At 33.7% G+C, this 17,538-nt stretch overlaps 1 protein-coding gene across 15 annotated transcripts in view; it reads left to right on the plus strand.

Annotated features, from left to right (window-relative positions):
* LOC134279783 (single-stranded DNA-binding protein 3-like) overlaps positions 1-17,538 on the plus strand; it is a 52,453-nt gene that overhangs the window by 3,876 nt on the left and 31,039 nt on the right. For all 15 annotated transcript variants that reach the window (XM_062762190.1, XM_062762180.1, XM_062762184.1 and 12 more), the window contains exons 4-6: positions 6,971-7,032; positions 7,756-7,840; positions 13,977-14,018. In XM_062762190.1, coding sequence (XP_062618174.1) covers positions 6,971-7,032; positions 7,756-7,840; positions 13,977-14,018 — 189 coding nt within the window. The remainder of the gene's footprint in view (positions 1-6,970; positions 7,033-7,755; positions 7,841-13,976; positions 14,019-17,538) is intronic.

Here is a 17,538-nt window from a genome sequence, read left to right on the forward strand (position 1 = left end):
TTTTTTGCTGACTGAGTCACTGAATCATTCAGAACAACTATGATGTATCGATACAGAGAGTGAAAGTATTTTTGACAGAACCATTAATATGGTAATTGAAAAACTTTAGAAATGGCACATTTCTTTTTGTATTGATACAGACAGTAATTTGAATTAATAAATTGATCAGACACCTTTCTGCCTCCTGAAAAAGATAACTTGGTCGCATATTATTCAGTTCCCCCTCTGTTTCTGTTATCCTAAGACTTTTTTTTTAGAGTCACAGGTTGGTAGGGTGGGGGTGGGAGGAGGTGTTTACCTTCCATGAATCCAACTTACCTTTTATGTATTTGGTTTGATAAAACTTGTTGCAGATGGTATATATTTTTTATGATAGTCTTTCATGGCAGAATATTTTTTAAGATTTCATCTAATAGGGAAGAAGCTATAGGCCTATTATGTATAGTATTTTGGCAATGACATGATTTAGTTACTTAGGTTAAAGGTTAGAATTTGAGGTTATTTGATTCTTGACTAGCGGAAAATAAAAACGAGTGCAAACCATTTGTTATTAAAAAGGTGAAGATGTGAGTTTTAACTTTAACATTCATATGGAAAAAATGACTATACATTCAGATTTTTTTTTTTAAAACAATTTTTAGAGACGGTGTCTGTAGTTTTGAAATGCACAGGTATGAGAGAATTTTGACTGCATTGAGCTGAGATGTATAGAGAAAAATTATTTGATCTAACTTCAAAATTGTAAACTAATCATATTGGTTTTGATTGAATCAGCTAACCTGAGGAAAAGGCTGAAATGAGCTTTCCTGATAGAAAAAAATCCCTCTTTTGTGACTGTCATCTTCATCTTTCTTGTCAAATTTTGTACAATTTCAAATTCTTCTTCAGGACAAATCGGCCAATTGCAACCAAACTTTCAACATTAAATTTTAAGTTAGAGGGGATTCACTGGACCAGAAAAGAAAAATAATTTCATTCTACAACTTAATAGAGATTCAAGTTGGTTCAAATCATGACCCTTGGGTTAGCAGGGGCCATTATGGACAAATAAAGTTCCACATGTGGAATAATTAGAAAAAATCGTTTAAAAAATTCTTGTCAAAGAACAGGAAATCCAAGATAAGTCATATTTATATGGAGGCATCTTCAGCATGTTCAGGTACCGAGGTAGTGAAGTTTCAAGTTTGGTCAAATCATGGGTGGGGTGGGGCCATGATGGGCAGCATCTGGAATCAGAATTATCAGAGATATTGGAAAAATATTTCAATCCCTCTCAAGAACAGCAAAGCCATGACAAGCCATGGAAAACTCTGAAGTGGTATATATTTAGGTTTGTTTAAATCATGAACTCAGGGGCTGGAATGGGGCCACTATATATGATGAAAGATGTAAAATGTGTGGGGTACATCTGCAGATGAAGAATAACACATAGTGACTCGGGTGAGCATGGTGGCTTATGGCCTTCTTTTTCTCTCCTCCTGGCCCAGTATGACTCGCACTTCACCCTAACATTGCGGATGGGTAGAGGTTATGCAGTGACCTTGAGTCATTCTCTTGGGTCAAAAGTGATATTGATTTGTTTGTTATTGTTTAATGTACCTCTGGAGAATTTTTCTACTCATATGGAGATGCCACCACTTGCCAGTAGAGAGCTGCAAATTTTGACATATGCTTGGCACTTAGGGCCATTGAGCAGTGATGGATCTTTTTTGTGCCAGCACCTACTGGAACACGAGACCTGTTAATTCTGTCATTTCCCAAGGACGAGTCCCAACGTTTCACAGTGGGCTTTGAACCACAATGTAAGGCTCAAATCCTTACTCCATGACTCTCTGACTCTGTGGCCTTGAACCAATTTGTAGACAAAAGGTGAAGGTCATAAAACTCTTTGCATGTAAGAATCCTAATCCAGAGCATATTTGCTCTTGCTTTGGCCCACTTGGAATAAAACTTAACCTTTATATGCATAGAGGGTGTGCAGTGACCTTGAACCAATTTTCTAAACCATAGTTAAGGTCTAAAAGCACTATGCAGTATGTAAAATCCATTTCTGGAGCACTCTTTGCACTGATTAAACCCTGTGAAATTTACCCAACATTTCCTTATTAGCACTTGATCTGACCGGAAATGTGCATTGACAATTTGGTACAAACATAAATCAAAGTATGTCACTGCCTAGTGCTCACTGAAAATCCAAAAATCATTGAAATTGTTTTATCTCCAGAAGATTGTAGCTACATTTTCTCATATGAATTTAATGTATAGAACATGTAGATTGAAGCTCAAACCCAGTTGGAAAATGGACTGATTAGCATACTTGCAATTACTGATGAAAACCAGCGTTGATTTATTTTGATCAATTGCTACTGAGACTGTAGAAACCTTGAATAAAACGATGAAAACAAAGCAAAGATTTTTGTTAACAAATATGAATAGTTACTATGAAAACTGGACTTTCAGAACTTTTGGTTCTTTGATTTTCAATGAGCTGGCAGGTATGATTTGGTCTTGATTTTGAATCTTTACAAAGAAGTTCTCAAAGCAATAAGTAACTGTTATAGTTCAGAAAATCCACTGGACAGTGAACAAGCCTTTCATTATCTTTAACCTTTTCCCATCATCCCCTCCTCCCCTTTTGAAAAATCGACCCCCTTCACATAAATGATACTGTTTTGTCATTGAGTTTATTGACCAGATTTCTGTTTATGTCTTTGAAATATTACTCTAGTCTATTCATATGTATCAGTACCAGACACTGTTTTCCAGGAAGCTGGAATTTATAGTTAAATGTGTCACAGATTGCTAGTGGAAAAAGATGTCTCCATTTCCTTTATCACATGATTTCCAATTTAAAAAAAGGGAGGAAGGGGTATGATATCCAATATAAAAAATTGGGAGGGGAGGGGAGAGAAGGAGAGAGTTAGTTAATCCTCAAAAAGTTTGTAAAAACCATTTTCATATGACCAAAGCTAGGCTCTGTAGATGGAATGACTGAATCATGAAACATTTGACATGGCAGTCAAGCCTCCCACTGGGTGATCATGCTCTTTAGTACTCTCTTTGATGTGGTTTAGGGGAATCCTTCAGCAATGTGATCTATTTTGAACAAAAATTACCTTAATGTCATAGTGAAATAAAATTTATGAGCAAAATTTTTAATTTTCTTTCATAAATATATCGTTTGTCCACAAGATTTTTCCTACTGAAGAATATTTTTATATTGCAATTTTATCAGATAGCCACAGTGACTGATATAATAGCCATTTGTAAAATTACTATATGTGGAAGATTGACTTAACATATCCCCAAAATTTAAATAGGTGAAATCCAAGAGCTTATAAAAAAAAAAAAGAGTATGTACTTTTAGATTGGAATTTTAAATAGTAGGTCCAAGGTTTATACTTAAAAGAATTTGCCTCTTTTTTTTCAATTTTAATGATTTTATAGAATCTTGATTGTCTCAAAGATTATTGAAATTGGATCACATTACAGTCAAACCTCATTATCTAGACAGAGGAAAAGTTCAAGATATCAGAAAGTTTGAGATATTGAGGTAAAAGAAATTGAGGAAAACACAGTTTTTGTCTTACTAAAATTGGCATGTTCACGGTATTTGAGATCGTGACATTTTAAGATATAGATATAACCATGTCAAGAAAATGTCTTTTTTGGGGGGGATAACAAGATTCCAGGATTAGTTGAGATATTTAGAGTGCTCAAAGAGCAGTAGTATTTGAACATGATTCTAAGCACTTTTTTACTCCTTGAAAAATTGTTGGAAAACAATTGCGTATTGCAATTTATCAACATGATCAAGTACATACGAAATAATTGTCCAGTGGAAGGAATTTGGGAATGTGAGCTGGCAAAAACTGATAAAAATATGGAAAATCCTGATTTGTGACTTGATGTATCTCCTTGTTTAGCTTCCTTATATTGATGCTGTACACTGATTATTTTGCTTAACAATACTAATGAAGAGTTGCTGAAAAAGTACAGTACTTTAAAAAAAAATGTGTGGGTTTGGTTGTCAGGTTGTCTTTGAATGTTACTGGGAGTTATTATACGTAGATAGATAATGTGTACGGTTAACGTAAGAGGAAGTAGAAATGTGTATTGCAGCCGTACAGGATGAGACAATATATAACGTACGGAGAAAAATCAACCAGTGATATATTTTTCCAAGTACTTTTGTTAGAGCTGGAAACAAAACCTGCACTTCCTAGATCAGCGTGAAGTTTGCTCCTTGAATTGTTTGTCTCTCGATCACCCGTTCGAATTGAAATCTATTATCCAGCATTGAACATAATTTGTGAATTAGGCTAGAGATATATTTTTACATCCCAAATCTTTTTGGGCTACAGAAATTAGGTCATAACATGAGTTAATCTTTGACATTTTGAATGTAAGATTTGATTTTTAATAAAAGAAAAAAATTCTTTAAAGGTAATCAAGCAGATAGATCTGTTGTGCTTTGAAATGCTTCATGTTTGATGACACTGTACAAACACATCACTTTCACCCATGCAAAGAGTGTTATGGTTCACTGGCCAGCATCGCTGTCTGAACGAGCCCTAGGACATACCTACATTATATGTGTGTAACAGACGTGGGGACACATGGATACATGTGCTGTCTGCTTGAAAAAAGGCATTTACAACAAATGTGCACACAGACACACACATACACACACATACACACACACACTCATTTGCTTTGGTGTCGGGACTAGCATTGGTTATTGATTGGAACTAGAGAACTAAAGAGAAAGAATGCCAATAGGTCATTTCTTCATGTGAATACTAATCAATAAAAGTTACAACTTCAGAGGCAGGTACACCAGGAAACATCTGGACTCATAAATCTCAAAACACCCCGACTTCCCACATTGGAAGGCACCTCAGACACATTCCAGTCTGTTCTAGAATTAAATTTAAAAAACATTTCCTGAACACATACTCCCATCTTGTTGCATGTTGATGCAACTGCCATTGTGAATATGGGACAGTTTAGAGAAAGCAAGCTGTGTGTCCATAAAATGGAAAAGATGGTACACTATGTACTAGCTATTATACAACAGGTGCCTGTTTAGGCCTCCCCCCTGTGACAACTTGTTGATGTGCCCTTGTTTCTTCAGAGTCGTGTTCCTCTGTCTGTCACTCCTTGATTTCACTCCTAAGACAGGATGTTGATTTTCTTTTGTTGATATGATTTTCTGATCTGGTACATTTCCTGTTAAGAAATTTTTATAAAGTGGTGAAAAAGCTAAATTATTGGACGGTTGTTAAGTATCATTTGTAACTCATCTTGTATGCAGATTTTATGCTTACTTTTGTTGTTTCTGTCAAAATTTCACTCTGTATTCCTTACTCTCATGCAGAAGGTAGATTTTGGTCATGGTACATTTTGGGACCAGTGAAAATACATTTAAAGACTTTATCCTTGTGTTAAGGTGACTCAATGGTTTTATATGAAAGAAACAAAGATAGAATGATTCCTTTCAAAACACGGAGATGTGCTGCTGTCTAGACTCAGATTTTGTTAGAATTCTTTGGAAAATCTTTAGGTAGGAAGCACCTTTGCAGTGGTTCTGACATCAGACAATTTTATTTTTTTTTAAAAGTTACAGAAGAAAGAATACCTAAGACAAAATCAATATATATACCTGTTGAAAAATCAGGATAATACTTTTTTTTCGTTGTACAAATATAAAGGGCTTTTTAAAATGAATTTTTAATACGCGACACCATGTGCCTGGAATCTTAGTATTGGTGGCTGAATCTTGTAACTTTTGTGATGGTATGTATTGATCTGGTGTTGACTAAGATCTGTACACACAGAGAGTTCTGGTTATGTATCCTATTGATCAGCCCAGAACCCACCGAGTGTACAGGTGATGACTCTGTCACAGTCCAGCGGTGAAACAGGTCCTGTAGAAAGTACAGGACGCAAATCAGATCAGCCCAGAATCCACCGAGTGTACAGGTGATGACTCTGTCACAGTCCAGCGTTGAGACAGGTCCTGTACAAAGTGCAGAACGCAAATCTACCTTGTATAGGTACATATAATGGTCATATATTGGTCAAAAAAGCAAATGGAAGTCAGTGTAATATTTAGGGGGCATCATATGAGGTGCATGTATCTAATTAATATGTATATGTACATGTTTATATGTTAATTTGCAATTGTACCTAATAAATACTTTTACCTAACTCCTGATATAGGTCTATATAAAGTTACCCTAAGGACCAATAAAATACTGTTATAAAATGTGTTTTAGTGTTAGTTCTCATATTCAGAGATTGCAGCTTGTTTTAATCAAAGAATGATAAGATAAAACGTAAAATATAATGGAGAGTTTTCCCTTTACATATTTAGGTGTCAATCCTACTTTCCAAAGTTTAATGTCTTAATCTTCATCAGCACAAATTGTAACAGGGACTCCCAAAGCAGGAAGTTGTTGTAGATATTTGTTATCTACCAATTTACCAGTCTTTTCTAGAGTTACATCCGGGGCATTATACATTTCAAAATACATGTACATGCATATCATATAAAATTAGTTGTTGAAGGGGGTTTTATGTGAAGAGCAAAGCATTTGAACTTCAAAATAAGTGTACATGTTTCAAATGCTGAGGCTGTAGATCAATTTAGTTCTCTATATATGTATGGTTCCACTTTCCAAAATCATATTCCAGATATGATATAATATTTTCATATGTATGGAATAAGGAAACTGTTAGATAATATTTCAATAAATATGATTTGAATTCTTTGTCTTGTAATTAAATGATATTTCGATAAATACGATTTGAATCCTCTGTCGTTTAGTTAAATGATATTTCAGTAAATACGATTTGATTTCTCTGTCGTGTAGTTAAATGATATTTCAATAAATACGATTTGAATTCTCTGTTTTGTAGTTAAATGATATTTCAATAAATATATTTGAATTCTTTGTCTTTGTAGATACGATGGGAAAAGAACATAACATTAGGGGAACCACCGGGGTTTTTACATTCTTGGTGGTGGTAAGTCTTATGAACATCAAGAAAATTTCAAGTTAAATTCAACTTGAAAAAAAAATTCAAGTTAGATTCAACTTGAAAAAAGAATTGAGAAAAATCAAATTTTATAGAAAATTTTCATATTTTGGAATTTTGAAGAACATTTAAATATCTTTAATAAAAATTTTGCAAGTAGATAAAATTATGTTAAATGAATTTTAATCTATACCATATTCATCCTAATAAGTGCTTATACTCCTGCCATATTCAATTTTGGGGAAAAAAAGAATCCTATTGAGTTCTGAAAATACTTTGTACATGCACTTGTGTCATCTTAAAATAAGCTTTGAACTTGCTTTCAGAAAACTTGCACACATTGTAAATCAGTGTTATGTTCATGAAAACTTTATTTTCACATTATTATACCCAAGACGAATTGCATGTGAAACGTTTATAGCACATACATTTGTATGTTTAAAGAATATACCTATAAACCAGTCATCAAAATTCATGAAAATCTTGCTAATGAAGATTTCATTAGTATTACTTTAAAATGACAAGTTTTATATCAACCCACTTTATCTTATTTTCTATCCACCCTTGGCGTTTATTAGGATGGGTCTGAAAGTTTATGTTCAAATATTTTTTTCACATAACATTTCATGATTTTAGACTTTTATTGAACTTTTCTACTTTCTTTTTCAGTGTATTTTGGGAATTATATTGTGATATACTTTTCTTTTTCAGTGTATTTTGGGATTTATATTGTGCAGCTCCCGAGAGGAGAGAGAACTGTGATCATTCTAGTGAAGCTAAGGCATTTCATGATTATGCAAGTATATTAGACAGAATTGAGCCAATCAGTTTTCAAGCATTTGCATATGACAGCAGACTTGTATATTCATAAGTATTGATTCATTGAGAGGAAAATCTCAAGGCAGTAAAATCCATTTGAATGTTACATGCACATCAACATTACATGTACTGTGGGCATATTTGTTCTAGATAGACACAGAATATGTACACAGTTCATGCATATGTAATACCAGGACTTTTGCTATTGGCTTTGACATGAAGGCCTTAAAAGTAGATGATGTTTTAGAACATTTTAGAAGAACAATGGATGGTTTAAAGATACATGCAGAATCTGAACCAGGCACAGTGAGATCTAATTTAATTTTTGGATATTTTTGGCCAACTTGCTTAGATATGCAACAAAGAGAGAAAAAAAGTTACTTTGTACAGTTTACAGAAAAAAAATTCATTTCCACAGACAATATTTTTGGGTGAACTTGTCAAGGTTGGAAACCCGTTGCTATTTCTGCTTCCTCCTTATACGATGCAAATTTTCTTAATTTCATGAATATTCAGATAACTATACCGACCAATCAAATGAGTGATAAATGATCTGAAATCTTCTGTACTTGAAATTATAACCGCTATCCTTTTGTAAGACTGTACCCAAGGAATGATAGTTAGGTTGATGAACTGCCTACTTCTGAGTGAGAACTGCACATTGCAGTGAGATTTGAACAGCTAAAGAAGTGCCAGACTTGAAATCTTGAGCTTTTGCAGCCAATTCTTTTAAGGTCCCATTGCAGACCTGATGTACATCATGCGCTCCCTACTTTAGCATCTTTTGTCTGAAATAGCCATTTTGAAAGAACATGAAAATGAAAATTAAAATTATAGCCAGTCAAATGTTAATTTCTAGGAAACAAGAGATGGAAAATACCATATTTATGAAAAATACATTAATGTCATATCATGTGTTAACCATCAGGTGTCCCAGAAAAAAAAGCTGATTTTCAGATGCAACAGACTTAAGTAATGCATGTAGCAGCCAATGAAACTGCTGCAGTATACTGTTCATATATATGCATATGAAAATGATGATACATATTTTAGTTATGATAGTGGGATAAAATCATAAAAACAGCACAATCAACCATGGACAAAATATATATAAAAAGCTTGACTTTTAAGGGGAAAAAGTTTTTCATTGATTGTGTTATAAAGTTGCAACATCCTAAAAAAAAAAAGCAGAAAAAAATGTTAAAATCTGAAACTTACCTTATATTAGGGTCTATGGTTTCAGGGTTAAGGTCAGTAATATAAGGATTTTCAGTCGATGGTCTTGTATTAACAGTAGGGGCTTAAGTTGGTCTCTGAGGTCAAGGTAAAGATTAATATTAGGTTTGTTTTTTGTGTCAGAAAAGACATGTAACATTTAGCTTATCAATTTTACAGGCATCTAAAGAAGTCAAGGCTATGAAGTTTTCAAGGTCATTGGTCTGGATGACTAATACTTGCTCTTATTTCTCTCTTACTCTCCATACCAGTCTCCAGACCCCAAACCAATTTTTTGATCAAAATTTGTTCCATCTCTTTAATTGTCTTTGTTGTAGTAAACTGTTCACAGTTTCATCTTCAGGAGCAAATTTAAACCAAACTTGCCCTGAAGCAACTTTAGGTGAAGATACAAGTTTCCTCACATGAAGGGCCACCCTTTTAAGGGGAGACAGTTAGTATGAAGAAGTAGTGTAAATTTGTTTCTTTAAATCATGACCCCCAGGGATAATGGGGATCAAAGTTATATATGTGAATATATAGGAAATACCTTTTTAAAAATCTTCTCAAGACCAGCAGAGTCAGAATAAGTCATATTACTGGTAATACAGAAGTATTTTAGGTAAATTTGAATCATGACCCTTGGGGATAGGGATGGGAAACAATAGGGGATCAATTTGATAACTAAAAAGCTTTAGGGAAAATCTTTAATAAAATTTTCTTTTCAAGAACCTTGGAACCAAGATGTCATATTTATCTTGAACCAGCATCAAGTAGTGTAAGGTTCAAGTTTGTTCAAAAATGATTACAAGGGGTTAGATGGAACCACAGTGGGGTTAAAATAAGGGTTTTACATAGGAATAGATAGTAAGAGTCTTTAAAAACCTTGAGCAGCAAAGCAATGGAATTGGAGGGGATATAGTAATGCAGTTGTGTCTTTGTGTGTGGGTGAGTTAGTGATGTACGGAACAAAGTCTTCAGGTTAGCAATATGTTTTGAAGGGTATCTTTGCTTATTTTTGCTTAAAAGCTTCCTGTTTTGGTAGTGATGGGGAAGGAAGGGTGATAGATGTTACTTGAATTGCCTTTTGACATCTTAGTAATAGTCAAATTAAAATTAACCCATATTGGTCCAAAACAGACAGCTACCTATATATTATGAGAGATTTCAAAGAGACAAATTGCTACTTAACCTGAGTTATTTGATATAAAGATTAAGTAAATCAATAGCAGATGGTGTACCTCTGGATCAGTTGTTCATCTGATGGCAAATTATGTAACTGTAGGGAGAAAAGACAAGTCAGCAGGAATCGGATTATACAAGACTTAAATAGATGTTTCTCAGTCTTCTGTTGTATATTCCTTATATATATTTTGTACAACAGAGGTCATGAAAAATGTACAAAGAGTGTATGTAATCATAATAAAAGTCTAATTCACAAAAATCAGAATTGGAAATCTCTTCTAGGGAACTAAGCATTCTCCATTTCTCAAACCACAGATGCTGATATTAAATCAAAGGTTAAGGAGGTACCACAGACAATTGAACCATAAGCTAGGTTTGTTCAGACTCTTTATTAAAGAGATATAGGATATGATTTTGTGGGGCAAATATTTCCTATGCCATGATATCAAGGGGCAAATGTATCCTGTGCCATAATTGGACAAAATATTGAATGTTGTCTAAAAAGGAAAGTTTAGTGCATATGGCTTGATTGATTATAAAAATTGATCTTCCAAGACATTCAAAGATTAGTCTGTGTTATTACTTTATAATATCTGGTATATGTCTAGTAAAACAAGGGTTTAAATCTTTGAGCATCTTGTCAGTAAGCTGATCAACAGGTGATGAGATGGATCAGGGAAGATTAGATTCTTAAAATCAGCAACCAGTAACTCATGATGAAAACCTGAAAAACAGATGTCAGTGATGTGTTGACCTTGACATTCTCTGTTTTGTTTTTTTGTTTGTTGTTTAATGTCCCTCTCCAGAAATTTTCCCTCATATGTGGAGATGCCACCACTTGCCAGTTAAGAGCTGCAAATTTTGACCTATGCTTGGCACTCAAGGCCATTAAGCAGTGAGTGATCTTTTTCGTGCCAGCATCCAAGGCCACACGGACCTCTGTTTATATGGTCTCATCTGAAAGTCCCACAGTTGGATTACAAAGTCCATGATGAACCATTGCCTGATCATCTGAAGAACATATAAGATACATTTATGAGGACTTTAATATATATTTTTTACTGGTTTAAAATTGAAAAATATTAGAAGTTCAAGGACACAATGCCAATGTCAGTGGTAGCTCTTTATAAAAGCAGATGGCTTCTTTCTGTGTTTTTTGCAGGGTTGTCCTATATGATGAAGAAGGGTAAAGGGAACATAATTAGTGACCTTCAGAGAAATAGCACTAAAACATAGCATAGTCAGAATCAGTAAATTTTGTATCAGGTTAAGGGAGGGGCCAGGAGGAGGAAGGGGGGGGGGGGGGGGGGGGGGGGGTAATTTGTTATCCATTTGAGTATCGATTCAAAAAATCACAAGGAATTCCAGTGAAGAACAAAGTTCTAAATCCTGGGTCAGTACCAACAAAACATCACCCTATTATTTTGTAAGTAGATTTGACATTTTACACCTTAAACAAAGATGTTATTAGTAAATAAGGAAAAGGGTGAGGAGAAATCAGAGAAAACATAGACTATATCAGAATAAATCAAGCAAGAAGAGAATTTTTCATAGAAATTCAAATTATATGTCAACTTGGCAATTTATTTTAATCCTCATTATCAGGATGGTAGACTGAGAATTCTAACTTAACCTTGCTGTACTTGTACTGTATTATGCTTGTCTAGGTTTTAACCTCCTAAGAGAAAAAATGTGTATAATTTTTTTTACCATTTTTGATTTTCAAAGTTTTTCTCAGACTTCCAACTTTGAGTGGATTATTTTTATCTCAAATTCAAAAAAAAAAATAAATACATATTGACAACACAAAATTAGTTAAGTAATTGACAGGTCGTAAAAGTGATGTAATTTTGAAACTTTTACTTGGGATGCTTCAGAAACTCAGCAACTTTCAAAGTATGGGGTTACAGCTAGGTTTCTAAATACTTGGTCAACTCTATGATAATTTTTCAACAAATTTTGAAAAAAAAATTATGTTGAAGCTGTCAATATTGTCTTTGTAGCAGTATTTACAGGTTGTGGTGTTGGTGATGTATTCTTGATTGAGGAAAAAAGTGGTAGCAGAGACTATTATACCCAAAGTTGTAGAGGGACGAGTATATCCTTGATTTATAACAAGTGGTAAAAAAGTTTTGTTTTTATTTTATTCTTTTTATTGGTTCAATCCAGGCTAAAAATCAATAGACGGCTGTAAACCCGCTGAAAGTGTGTATGTGTAGAAGGCATTCAGTGCTGCGAAGGAGCAGCAACTAGGGGTTCCTTCTAGAAAAAAAGGTTAAAAATAGCTCAAGCGGAGGGAAATTATACCTTATTCATTTGTACAAGTACACTTCCAAACCTGGTCATTGTAATGGAACCAAAAAAAAAGTAAAAGGTGTAGATTAAGCCAAACCAGAGAGCTGAAAATTTTTCAAAAGTTCTGTACTTACTATGTTTTGTCTCACAATAATAAATTATTTTATACAACACTCCACTTTTCAATCTTTGATAAACAGAATTCCTGTAGATGTCTTAAATGTTAAAATGTTGTTGACATTTAGTCAGTTTGAATTTTCACTTCATATCTAAACTTCTGCATGATATATTTTCCTTCAATTTTTGAATAAAATGCAAAATGGTGTTTAAGACCAAGATATAACGTGGAAAGAATATTCAATAACATTTTATTGCCAGCCTATGGTACTTTGACACTGGCTTATATTCTAACACATACTATGATTCATAGTAGGGTTAAACTTCCCTTGTCTGTCTTTCAGTTGAGATAGATTTTTTTTTTTCTGAAACAAATTTAAAAAATTCTTTGTAGGATATAAATACATTCAACAGTTAACAATTATTCATATTTAAAGGGAGAAATATTGATTTTGTTCAGCTCATGCGTAGGTGTCTCGATGTGATGCCCTGCTGAAAGCAGACGGTTTTGCAGAGGGTTTACAGTCTCCATGTTAAACTCAATGAATTATATCCACAACACCGTATACCTGGTTTTCTTTGCAAGAATTGTCTTATATTTAGAACCCTTCCCTTGTAGGCCTTTACTGCGAACTTTCGAATTGGAAAGAATAATTTTTTTTCTCTCCTCTTAACTTTTTGAATGTGAAGGTTGAATCTCCCTACCAGAAGTATAGTCGCTGGAGGGTTGCCTATGCATGTGTAGAATCACGTTATAACATGCTTACTAGTGCGTGGTTGTGTATAGAGATGAGGCAGGGTCATGAACTGTAACTGTGTTTTGAGAAAAATAAAAAGATGAACATGATGAAAAAGCAGAATTCTCATTCTTTATCACGTAGAACTTAATACAAGTAAACAATATCTTGGTATGTTACCCCCCAAAAAAAGAAACACATATATTAAAAAAAAATATTTACAATAAGAAACAGGCTTTTAAATTATCTATAATATTATTAATGAAACAATGTTGATGTAGCATGGATTTACTGCCTTGATCTGTATAATGTTATATGAATGACTCAATGCCATAATGATTCATTAATTCATTTTAAATTTTCAGCAATGTCAATTATTTCAAACATTTGCACTTTCTTTATTTTAATGAGATTGCACTCTTATTTAAGATAAGAGCAAGCCAATTTCTGTTGAATATTATATAAAACTTGCAAAATAAATATATGTATGTTTATATTTTCTCAAGTTTTGTTTCTTTATTATCCAAATGATTATTTACTAATTGAAATGCTTTATTTTTTCAGGGGTTTGTAAATTCAGGGTATGGAGTAAATGGTATAGCACATGTAAGTAGTCTTCAAGATTTCTTTTTTTTTTCACGTGTACAAGTGCAGAATTTATAGATGACTGTACAGCAGAGCTGGGGTGATATAAATATATTGTAAATTGTATCATATGATACGGTATCTGCAATACAAAGTTTTAAAACTAGAATCATCAAAGTTCAGTGCAATTCTGAGTTTATTACACACTGGACTTCATTTTTCATTAGAAAACCATATTCAAAAACTAAAGTCTCTTGCTATATGTCCCAGCTCTGGATTGTACTGTCATAAGTTCTTTGCCTGACAAAAGTATGCAGGTTAACATTTCCACTTTGCCTGTGTCAAATAAGTCAGTAAGGTTTTCCTCTGATCGTAGTATTAGAACCTTGTAAACAATGACTCAAAAAGAACATTTTCAGATCTGTAGTTTCTGGTAAAGTTGCATTGACACCTCAAATAAGTTCAAGATTCAAAGTATCTGGGAGCTTGATGTATAGTTTATATAGATATTCATAGGTCAAAGGTTGAGGCCATGCTGGAAGGTTAAGTTGGGAATCTTGCTGCAAAGGTCAAAGATCAGGTCTGTTATATTGACACCTCAAATAAATCCAAGACTTAGAGTAATTTGATGCTTTATATACAGTTTAAATGTCCTCAGGTCAAATGTTGAGGCCATGCTGCAAGGTCAAATTTGGGTTATGCTTCCCAAAATCAAAGGTTTGGGTCATAGGTATGTTGACAGCTCAATTAAAATTCAAAGCTTAGAGTAACTTTGCACTCGATGTCTTGGTTAATATATGTTCTTAGGTCAAAGGTAGCTAGAAGTCATGGTGTAAGGTCAAGTTTTATATCATGTTTGCAAAATCAAAGGTCAGGGTCATAGTGATGTTGACCCTACAAATAAGTTCACGATTCAAAGTAATTTGGCAATCAATGTGCAGTCTGTATGCATTACAATAGTAAGGTTAACATATGAAGGGCATTCCTTTCTCAGGTATACCCTTGAGTTTCTTGCAAATCTGACCCTTGAACTCTTTGCAGATTTATGTTAGAGATATAAGATCTATAGAAATAAAATTCTAACAGTGTTTCATAGCCATAAGATAATATTGTTGTGACTGAATTTGTTTAAAAAAAACATGTTTCTGCTAGTAGACTTCATTGATAAAATCCTTACCAGTATTCATGTATGGTACTTCCTCTATCTCTAAATATTATGTCATTTGTCCTTTATTTTTTGTTTACTGGGGTCATTGAAAATGTGTGCTAATCTTCATCTTTGCCAACCGCCTCTTGTAATCCATCTAACTTTATCATTTCTTGTCGTATGCTGTGTATATTGAGGTCAGTTGATGTAGGTTCCCAAGTCATATTTACAAGGTAGTAAAGAAAACCAAAGTTTTACAGAAAGCAATTTAGTGTGCTTCTTTTTTTATGTTGCTTCAAAATACAGAAAAACAATTGTTTGTCAGAGGCTTAGGAGTTGGATCAGAGTTCAAGGTTGTGACCTTTGCCTTGTATTTGGATATAGGGTACAAGTTGTTTGGGTGGGTTTATTTATGTAGTACACATCAGAACAGTTGTGGCCTGTGGGCAGTTATTATTAGACAAACTTAAAATTTACTGTGTGAAAAATTTTATTCAGGGTTCAAAAATCACAGCAGCATTCCCAAGAAAGGCAACTCCTGCCCTCTTTAACCCTACCCCCCCCCCCCCTTCTTCCTGTGGATAACACATGACTGTCAGGGGCAATACATGTATTAGATGAAGTTACAAACTAAAATAGGGTATATGAGGGATGAAGTAGAATATGGCAATCTCTAATCCATGGACAACCAATCTGAAAAAAATATATGCATGTGATTTCACAGTATTTTGAAAGAACATGTATATATATTCAGTACAAGGAGGTCAAGTTGTTGGTATATTTCTGAAATGTCATTACCTATCTACTTTATAAGACAGGACCCAGTTGGAATTATTCCAATAGATTTATTTTTGCTCACATTATCTTATTGTTTCCTCATGTTTGAAAATGGCATTGTATTTCAATTATGTATTAAGGTCATTCTTGATTTTATAATCCTTGTTGACATATCTATTGGTTTTTGAAATTCTTTGATGTTCATGACGCTTTACTTTCTGAAAAAAAAAATTTGTATAGATTTGGAACAGGAGATGTGTAATATTCCTTGAAGTGTTGCATTGTTTCGAGTTCTAGGTATAAACTTCCGATCTATCCCTCTAAGAAAGTAGGGAAAAGTTTGAAATAAGATTACATTTCATTTGAGAAAAATATTGATGTTTTCGATGTTCCCCTTATTTGCAAGGTCAAGGTCAGTATTTGTTTAGATGCTTAGTTAATAATATTTGGCTATAAATATCTGGAAGAATAGTTGGTCACTTCAGATAATTTAAAAGACTGTAACTTGTCTTGTAAAGACTTGTAACTTTGAAAAATATTGGTTTCTGGATCCTTATAGGTATTTGAAACAAAGCTGGATCTTATTAAATTTATTGTACTTAGATTTGGAGTTTTTCATGTGTGTCTGTTCTTTTTAAGTCAGTTGGAGAATTGTTGCTTTGAATGCTTTCTTCCTTGATTTTGCATCAATTAGTGGATCCCTGTTGATGTTAACTTCCTGAACCTTGAACCCATTTCTTTGAGTAAATCACTTGAATATATGGAACTATATTATGTCAAATGCATATTTGGGACTATGAAATTCTCATCTGGTAGCCATTAGCCATGTATCATGCATAGTTTGAAAAAAATTCAATTTTTATGCTTAAATTGTAGTCATATGTCTCAAAGAATGAAGAGGATTTCAAAGAAATTAATGAGGGTGACATTTTTAATAATGTCACTTGTTAGGCCCCTTGGATGATGTACCCTTTCTTGATGCTATACAATGTAGTGGGTAAACATTCATTGAACAACAGGGAGGGATTTTAAAGTTAAGGTAATGATCACTGTCTACGGAAAATGTAGGTCAAATCCTTCCACTGACAATAGGTACAGTACAAGTATATTTTCTGTAAGTAAACATTGCCAAACAGAGAACTGAATATATAAAGCTGTCCTCTCCCTAAGTTATGTATCTCTGCAGTAAATCTGTACCTTGGCCTAAAACTGTTCTTTTGCAATGGCAGTCAGATAGGTCAAAAATTATTTGAGAGGAAAGGGCAGAAAAGAAATAAACTGTCTATTTTTGTCACTTGTGATCTGTGGCATCGATTTGGCAAAATCATCCCTGTCAGTATAGTGATTTGTGCATCCTCATGATGATCATGGAAAGTGAGATAACTCCAGAAAACTTTTTTTTTCTAAAAAAAAAATCATTAGACATTTGGTTTTCAGTGATTGAAGGTGAAGAATTTGCTCAGGTATAGTGATTACCCAGTGTTGGGATGGAATAATTGACTGAGCTTTGCATAGATAAACACAAGTTGGTGGAACTTGGGACAAGCCTCTGTACTCCCTGTGTGTGACGTGTGTGTATAAATTCCACCCCGCTCTGTTTGTTTAGCAAGATCTATT

This window comes from Saccostrea cucullata, unplaced genomic scaffold (assembly GCF_032062105.1).
Source record: "Saccostrea cucullata isolate Sc308-1 unplaced genomic scaffold, CSIRO_AGI_Scuc_v1 ctg699, whole genome shotgun sequence".
In the NCBI taxonomy this organism is placed as follows: domain Eukaryota; kingdom Metazoa; phylum Mollusca; class Bivalvia; order Ostreida; family Ostreidae; genus Saccostrea; species Saccostrea cuccullata.